The sequence below is a fragment of the Engraulis encrasicolus genome, chromosome 20 (assembly GCF_034702125.1).
Source record: "Engraulis encrasicolus isolate BLACKSEA-1 chromosome 20, IST_EnEncr_1.0, whole genome shotgun sequence".
Classification (NCBI taxonomy): Eukaryota; Metazoa; Chordata; class Actinopteri; order Clupeiformes; family Engraulidae; genus Engraulis; species Engraulis encrasicolus.
Genome location: NC_085876.1, coordinates 13,003,992 through 13,012,855, shown reverse-complemented (window position 1 = coordinate 13,012,855; position 8,864 = coordinate 13,003,992). Strand labels below are relative to the sequence as shown.

General features: G+C 40.7%; 1 protein-coding gene across 1 annotated transcript; it reads right to left on the bottom strand.

The window, feature by feature from the left end:
* Positions 1-1,058: 1,058 nt before the first annotated feature.
* Positions 1,059-8,129, bottom strand: LOC134436808 (uncharacterized). The gene is made up of 7 exons (XM_063186157.1): positions 7,557-8,129; positions 7,156-7,311; positions 6,367-6,453; positions 5,891-6,002; positions 1,999-2,322; positions 1,373-1,474; positions 1,059-1,093 (listed from the first exon to the last, which is right to left on the bottom strand). Exons 1-7 carry the CDS (start codon positions 8,127-8,129, stop codon positions 1,059-1,061), a joined length of 1,389 nt encoding a protein of 462 aa, XP_063042227.1.
* Positions 8,130-8,864: the final 735 nt, after the last annotated feature.

Genomic DNA, 8,864 nt, shown 5'->3' with positions numbered 1-8,864 from the left:
TGTAAAGCTCTGTCAGTCGTGCGCGCTGTCAAAATGAAAGCCAATCAGAAGGGAGCCGTTGTAGCCAATCGAAGGCGACTTCCGGCTGCGAGAATAATGAATAATGCTTGTTTTTGGTCCGTTTTTCCGTTTGAGTTGACTTTGAATTTCATTTTTTAAAGTGTGATTAAAAAATGAAAATGAAAGAAAAATGTGGCGTATTTCAATTTTTGATTTTGGGTTTGGAAACGAAAATCAAACAAACCAGTCGTTTTTCGTTTTTTGAATTCCCTTCATAAAGGGAAAATCCAATTACCAAAATATACACGGACCCTGACGGTCCGCTGCCGTGTATGACGCATGCTCTGGGGTAGTTTCATCTAAAAATGCCCAGATGTACCAATGGAAAGTTACATTGAACTCATGGATTGTTTAATTCATCTGCAACACATTGGTCTAAGATTCTCTACTCCCCTAATGTTGAAATTTCAAGAACCTTTGATGAAACCCTTTCCCATTTGTCCATATACGCAACATTAGCTGTTACAGTATTTCTAAACACTCTCTTTATATTTGAGGTGTTGGAAGTGCAAAGAATGTAATATGAATGCAAGTTGGTCATAAATAACAAGATGTCCATTTTCCAAACATTTTTTTAATATAAAAGCCAACAATGTTCCCCACTGTCTGAAGATGGTAACACTTAACTATGTACAAAACCGCACTGAACTTTGTCTTCACCGGCAAATTTACACAAAAATCACACACCACTATCCCAACTCATAAACAACTCCACCAAAAAGTTACAATCATCATGAACTTCGAATCACAATATTTACAGCTGTCATGTTACTGTTATTTACAGAATTCACATCAATTATTTTAATGGTTACATCTTGCCAATGCGTTGAGCACATAGAAATGTCACTGTAGCCAAGGGCAGATTTAAAGGCATTCCTTTAGTAGGATATTTTCCAATTATTGCTCCTTATATCGGTCATAAGCATAAGAGACAAGCATTCTGTAAAAAATGCTGAATGTAAATCCGCTTGAGAAACAAGTCTGTCGAATGATGAATTTCATGGGAGTGCATGTTCCTTGATCACTTCCCTTTCTGTAATGGCACCACAAAACAGATTGGGCACACAGTCAGAAGGACAACAACAAAAACCGCAGGGCATGTTAATATGGTCAAATGCCTTAGTATTAAAACTTTCTGCATCATCATGCACACAGCATTGCACTCACTGAGACATGCAGTAGCCTAACAGCAAGTGTTTTAGGTGCTGACCAGTTCCTATTTTTGAAAGGGGGTAAAAATACCAGTCAGACAAATATTTATATATAAGTACTACAAAGTTAAAAGTACTGTGTTAAAGCCAAACTGACATACCTGCTGAGCTGAAGGTCCAACTGAACACTTTAATGAGACCATACAGGCCCAGAGCTACAGCAACCATCGCCATGGAGTCTTCAATGGACGGAGCACTGACACCTAACACAGAGAAAAGTTTGACACGAGATGAGCTGAGATGAGTATAAAAAAAAACTGAAAAGCAAACTGTACAGTCCAAATTACAAAGGAAAAGCTATTTCATCCAAAGTTATTACTAGTTGTAGACCATCATTAAACTAACTATACAGTTGTTCTAAAACATGCCATTCCAGCCTATGCTCTCTGCGCTAAGAACAGTGTTGCCAGATTGGGAGATTTCCCGCTCAATTGGGCTGCTTTGGATGGCCGTCTGCGGGTAAAAATGGCATTAAGCAGAAAAAAACGCCCAATTTTTAGCCATTGAAATCAATAGAATTGCATGGGATTTAGTTACCTGATTCTTACCATCTGGGGTAGTGAGGCATGGGAACGCCCTCGCGTGACGTAGCCGAACGCAGCCAGATGATGTAAATCAGGTTAGGGATTTAGTGCTTCCAGGTGGGGTTTGAGCATTTTTTGAGCTGGACATCATCAGCCTCATCTGGCAACCCTGGCTAAGAAGCAAGTGCACTAGCATCCCTTACCGATCACATTCAGGGCGACTTTGGCCTTCCTGGTTCCCCCCTTGTGGACGGCCACACAGCTGACCTCCCCTCCGCGGCCCAGGCCCAGCTTGGCAGAGTCCAGCTCCAGACGGCTACTCTGGCTGTAGGTGCCGTCCAGGGCCTGCCTGTGCCCGCTCACGCTGCCTTGGCCCAGGGCCCGCGGCTTGCCGTCGGCCCCCACAAACTCCCAGGCCAGCTCCAGAGAGAGGGGAACGAAGCCAGATGCCTCACACTGCACAGTCACGGCCTGGCCAGGGACCACCAGGGGGAGGGGGGAGGGGTAGATGGAGAGGGACGGGGGCTCTGTTTGGGGGAAGGGTGTGTGTGTGTGTGTGTTGGAGAGGGAGAGAGACAGAGGTGGGAGAGGGAATGCAACCAAAAGGGGAAAATAATGTCAGACTGAGACATCAAGTACATACAAATATAATAGGCTACATGCATTATTTTTAAGTAACAATGATCAATATTCATAACTACTAATTTATAGTAATGTAATACACAGGCTGGTAATACACAGAGTTGCATCACATCTTAAGCACATTGTTTAGATCCCTCGTCGCTCTCACCTACTGCCTCCAGCTCTAGGGGTGGCATGTACTGTATGTATACATGACAATGTCTATGTTTCTCACCTACAACCTCCAGCTCTAAGGGTGGCGTGCATGCATGTATACAGAGTTGTGTATGTATGCAGAGTTTACAAAAACAGCTTGTATTTCCATAAATTTAGTGAACTTCAAAATTCATTTAATGTAATATTGCTTGGCCTTGGCTTGCTGTATTGGCTTTTCCATGACACATAACAAGTGGACCTACAAAACAAGTTTGTGCTGCAAACTTGCAATCCTATGTGCTCACTTTCTCAAACACTTGAGAAAGAGTATTAGGCTGGATGTGTATTTCACCTTTTTACACTTAAACATTATTTAATGATAAAGGTCATATTTATTATGGCAATAACAATTAAAGCATCTGGCATGGATTATGGAACATTATAACACTTCAAACACTTTGTACTAATCAATATAGTCTATCTTCATGTTTAAAACATCTGTGGTTTCCACTCCATTCCACACAGTTGATATTGCATGAGAAGGTATATGGCGCTTATGAATTAATTAATAGACTATACATTCTGTGAGGAAAGCCATTCTGGTCTGGAAAAGTAACGGGACTCAACAAAAGTTATGTGAGTTATGATTTATTTTCTCAGAATGGATTAGCCTACCAATTTCTCAGCTTGCTCTTTCCAACACAATTATTATTTATTGTGCTTGTCTGAACGCAAACCAAGAGGCCATAAAGACTGCCAAGAGTTCTTTTGGCCATGCCATGTATCCTTCAACTGTTTCCTGGTTGATAGAGGTGAGATGGCAACTATAGTGAATAGCAACCATGTTAAGACGTCATCAATCATGTGCATTATACAGTAAAAAAAAAACTACCACATGTCAATAATCTACCTACAACTACTGGATCTAGACAACAGGATCCTTTTTTGAATGCTTTTACTCAGTTTGACCCTCCACGCAGTTAGGCCTACTGCCTTTTTGCTTTGCAGTGCAGTATAAGGGAGGTCTATGTGATACTGTAAGATGACCAAGGTCATGGATCAAGTTATAATCAGCTTGCAACTGGTCAATTCTTATGGGCATGAACAACATAGACACAGAATGGAACTGTAAAAGTAAAACAGACAATACAACAGGGGATTTCCGGAAGCTGAACGACTGAAACAATTTGCCTTTTATTGGTCACAATTGGTACACAGTTGGGTTTTCGTTACAATGGCAGATGTGTTAGCCACCCAAAACAGGTCTTTAGTACGTTGGTTCAGGGGAAAAAATCTTCATATTGGACACCTTCTTCACAGACTCACCTTTTATGCAGAGGGCTGTGGGATCGGCTTTGGATCTACATAGTCCATGGTCTTTGTGTTGAGGGTGAGACTGTTGGAATCATACCATTCAGTAGCTGATGGTCCTCATAGGCTGTGTCATTTCCCCTTGTGATGCTGCACCAAACTGATAAAAATATGGACCATGGTTTACTTAGAAAAACCTTGTACACCTTTTGCACACAAAAATACTAAGTAAATTTAACAAGGCAAATTTTAAGTAAAATTTACTTGCAACTCCTTACAGTTTTTTACTAGTAATACCAAAGTAATGTTCACAGCTGAAAGCAAGTATTTTTTACTTAGTAATGTTTTGATTAAGATTTACTAGTAAAAACCTAGTACACCGTTTTGCACGTAAAAACTATAAGTAAATATTACTCATTTACACAGATTAATATCTCCCTGAAAAATGAAGACACAATATCCAGAATTTTGCCATTTATTTTTCAACGCAAAACCTGCATACAAAAAAGTGGGCATTTTGTACATGACAATATAAAATTCTTCAAGATACAATTAAATTCTTCAAGATGATAAAAATGAAACGTTCAATAAAACACTGGGGGAAAAAAGCAAAAAAAATAGGAATGGGAGCGTGTTTAAGCGTGTGTGTGCGAGAGAGACAGAGTAGGGAGGGTCCACTTTGTGGCCTTTCTTGAAATGTTCAGAGACACTGTATTCTGTGATATAACTAAGACAAAGGAGGTGAAGTTGAGATAAACAGTTGAGCAATATTTGAGAAGAAGGATGAATAGAGTTGACTCATTTTCTGTTCTCTCATCTGTGATCCTTCTTCTCAAGTTCTGCTTGACTGGTTATCTAAACTTGGCCTCCCCTGTCTTACTGTTATCATCTATCTCAATTTAGCTTAGCTCTTGTTCTTAATGTACCATTAAGAGAAGTAATCCAGAAACATTTGATCACAGAACGGTATAAAAGTAATCTCTGGTCTGGGCCAATTTATGTGAAACAAACTGTATGTGTGTGTGTGTGTGTGTGTGTGTGTGTGTGTGTGTGTGTGTGTGTGTGTGTGTGTGTGTGTGTGTGTGTGTGTGGTTCACGTAAGTGAGGAATGAGTTAGCCTTGGGACGGAAAATGTTTGCAAGGGAACCAACTAATTGGCCTATAGTGCACTATAATAAAATATTCAAAATATTCCAGGAATAAAATTCTTCAAAATAAAAGGAAAAGGCAATAAGTTGTCCATGCCCATCTGTACATTATTTAACTTGTTGAACAAACCTAGCAAGACGCATAACTCAGACTTCTGCACACAGAATTCAAAGTGAAGTCACTCATCTGTAATATACAAATGGCATATTCTTCTTTTACAGTAGTAGATTTACCCTCAAAGAACCCACTTTTTTGAGAATATTGAAGTCATCCAAACGCAAAATGTAACTTTTGAAAAACTTTAAAGCTCTGATATGCTCCAAACTGAGATACACATACTAATTGATTACACAGAGCCCATAAGCAGAATGCAAGTACTGGTGAGTGATATGGGTCCTATAAATGATTCAAAGACTGAGAGGGAACTTAATAATTTGATCTATAGTACACACAGTAATGAAATTCAAAGTAAACAAATTATGAAAAAAAGAAAAGAAAAATCCAACCTGTACAGGCCCATTTTTACATTATTCAAGTCCTTAAATAAACCTACACTAAAGAGCAAGATGCATAACTCAAAGCCCTTTATGAACAGTTATGAACAAGTTCACAATTAAGTCAATTGCATCTGTACCGCATGTGCTGTAGTCTCATTTCCCTTTTACAGTACCAGTTTCCTCCACAGAGAATCCACTTTGGGGAAGAACTTTAAATCATCCAACTCCAAAAACAACTTTTGAAAAACTTCAAATGTATATTGCAATTATGGGGGATATCTGAGATCTAGTGAGTACACAAAGCCCATGAGCAGAATGCAAGCATTGGTGAGCGTTTTACAACCACCCAATACCTCTGTACCATCGATCACAATGATGACATCAGTTGGGGAGACACCCTCTGCACTGCCCAGCACAAGGATCTTTAGCTCATGGTCTTTGATGTCTTGTTCGATGACATCCTTGGAAACATCCTGCTAAACACAACACAAACACAACCAAAGTAGTCAAAAATTGTACAGCCCATACAATTCCAATACAATGCAGCCATTGTAAAAGGGGGAGGACAGACTCAAGATTCAAGACCCTTTTTAATGATACCGAAGGAAATTTGTCCTGGACATACATAGCTGCCACATACACACAACACTGATACACAAGACGCCAAAAAACAAAACAAAAAACCCATACATACATACCTACATACATAAAGTGCCATCATAGAGATACTCAAGTGCATATCTACTACAGCCACCTACACACATACATGGCATTACAAGGATGGTAGTTGTTAACGACATGCGTTCAATAGGTTCACAGACAAAGGGGGACACACACCTGGTAGTCTTTAATGAGCTCCTCTGCCGATTCTCCCAGGAAATGGATCAGACAACGGATGACCGCATCATGGCTATAGATCTGTTTCTGTATAAAAAAACAACAGCATAAATAACTTCAATGCTTAAAAGAGCAAAGGAACACCAAAACAATAGAATGACGTTTCAAGTCAATTATACAACACTGATAGCGAATCCATATCACGGACTGCTGTGTGAATTTTAAAGGCAACAGGTGGAAATGAAAGGTTATTTTCAAGACATCCCCTTAAAATTAGTGATTCGTTAGGTGGCATCCACAGACCATTTCTCTGTTCAGCTCCATTTTGGCTTATGCTTTAGTTGCATTTTGCCATTGCCTCATGCCTTGATGAGCCATAAGGTGGTGACCATTATTCACTGAAGTCGCTCAGGCAGTGCAAGATGACAACTTCAATGTGAGCTGTGCCAAGAATATCTTGTGTGTCTGTCTGAAGTGTACAGAACATGGAAGAGACATCTGGATACAGGCCAGCTTTCAGGGACTTGACACAGTTCACACTGATTATCGGCATGTCTTATTAGCAGGATGTACTGTAATATTATTTTGCCCCTAACTGATGTACTCCAGTGGCTGATAAGTCACCATCTGGGCTTTCACAAAAAGCAAACGTGACCAAGTCATCAGACAGAAAGGAGAACAGATATAGTGTGTGGACACCTGCAAATGTAACAGGCAAGTAACCCTAGGCTCTATATTACAGATAAATGGGGTTAGAAATGCGCAGATTGTTCTTTTTTATGTTCTCACCTGACTGAGTGACTCCAAGACGCTGTTTATTTTTGTGCCTGCAGTCCCACCCTTTGTCTTGAAGATGGTCAGGAGTTTTGGAGTGTAGAGATCCATCTTAGTCAAAAAGGTTTGGTCCAGATGGATAGTTGTGATCCTCTTGAACTCCTCCTTTACCTAAAAACAAAGAAAGGAAGACACAAGCATACAACACACAGACACACATTGAAGTGTTTTAGATTGGAGGAAATGCATGTATGTAGATGGTGTACAATCTCTTCTTTATTTCTACTTATGGACCGGTTAATTTCAGATGTGTATAAATAAAAAGCTATATGAATGAATTAAAGACCTTTCACCTGAATTAACTTCAAAATATCTCATGACAGCCATGAAGGTGTGACATAAACATTAATGTTTACCTGAGACTCATAGAAAAGGGCAGGCCATCTCGCCATGACATCTGGGACTGAGGGCATCTGGTTGACAACCTCCAACCGTCGATACGAAAAGGTCTTCTCCATTTTCTCACGGATAATCTCCTCGTTGTTGGTCTTTTTCACTTCTGTGAGTAGAACCACCCTCTCTTCTTCCATTGCCTCTTTTGTTTCTCCAATTTCAACATTTCTTGGCCATGGTTGGGACAAGGGACTTTCATCAGATGATGAGGAGAGCAAAATTGTGTCCTGAGATGCTAAGGATGTGGATGACACGCCATCTGATTCTTCCACTGCACAGAGATCTACAATGACTGGTTCAACTTTAACAACTTTGAGCGTACCCCTGTCTTGCACATCTTCTATAGAGGTCAGTGTAAATAATTGGCCCCCGAACTCCACATCTTGATACATTAGACAAAAGCCATCTGGAGTGCTGAATGTGCTCTGGATGACAAGCTTGAGATCCTGAAGAGTACTGGGGATACCGGATGGTAGAATCAATTTGCGCACAGTAAGATCATCAAAAATGACTCGCAGCTTTGCTGTGGTGGACATCTGAGCAGGCAGGAAGACACTGGGGGGGGGGAAGAACATCCATTTAGCTCATTCTAACAAATTAAGTTTTTTTCTATCAAATTTCATTGCTTACTTAAAAGGGAGTGTTAATGTGGTGTTTTAAGGTAACAACTCGTCGTACTGCGATTGTGTATATAGCCATGGGATAAAAATCAAGTTCTTAACTATGCTATCCAAAACCAAGATGATCTGAGAAACTGCAGCAAAGGCAGGCAAACCTGCAGTTGAAGCATAAGGCAGCAACATTCCTGACACATAGCTTGTACCTGAAATAGCCACCTTTTGCTGTATTGTGAAAAGTGTAGGCCTGATTGGGAAACTCCAAAGTGCCCACCGCACACAACGAAATTGCATTCATGCCTCACCCGTGCAAGGGGGCAGCCCCCAATGGCGTCCCAAGGGAGCAGTGGGGCGGGGCGGGACGGTACCATGCTCAGTGTACCTTAGTCATGGAGGAGGAAGGGGGAGAGCACTGGCTCCCCCCACCAACCTGGCAGGTTGGAAGTCGAACCGGCAACCATTGGGCTACAAGTATGACACCCACCTAACCGCTTACCCATGGCTGGCTTCTGATTGGGTGGTCAACTTACCCTTAATGGGGTGCCTCGTGAAGGGTTAAAAGCTCCAGCTCTTCCTGTAAAATAATGAACACAGTGGACCATTAATTAATAATATGCACAATAACCACTTCAATAATGACAATGTTTCAACATT

What these genes read in the sequence shown, in the direction of transcription:
- LOC134436808 (XM_063186157.1), bottom strand. Translation starts at nt 8,129, where the DNA reads ATGTCCACCACAGCAAAGCTGCGAGTCATTTTTGATGATCTTACTGTG. An exon ending in CCCTTTTCTATGAGTCTCAG is followed by an intron (nt 7,312 to 7,556) that starts GTAAACATTAAT and finishes CTTTGTTTTTAG; the next exon opens with GTAAAGGAGGAGTTCAAGAG. An exon ending in TTGGACCTTCAGCTCAGCAG is followed by an intron (nt 1,094 to 1,372) that starts GTATGTCAGTTT and finishes GTGCCATTACAG; the next exon opens with AAAGGGAAGTGATCAAGGAA.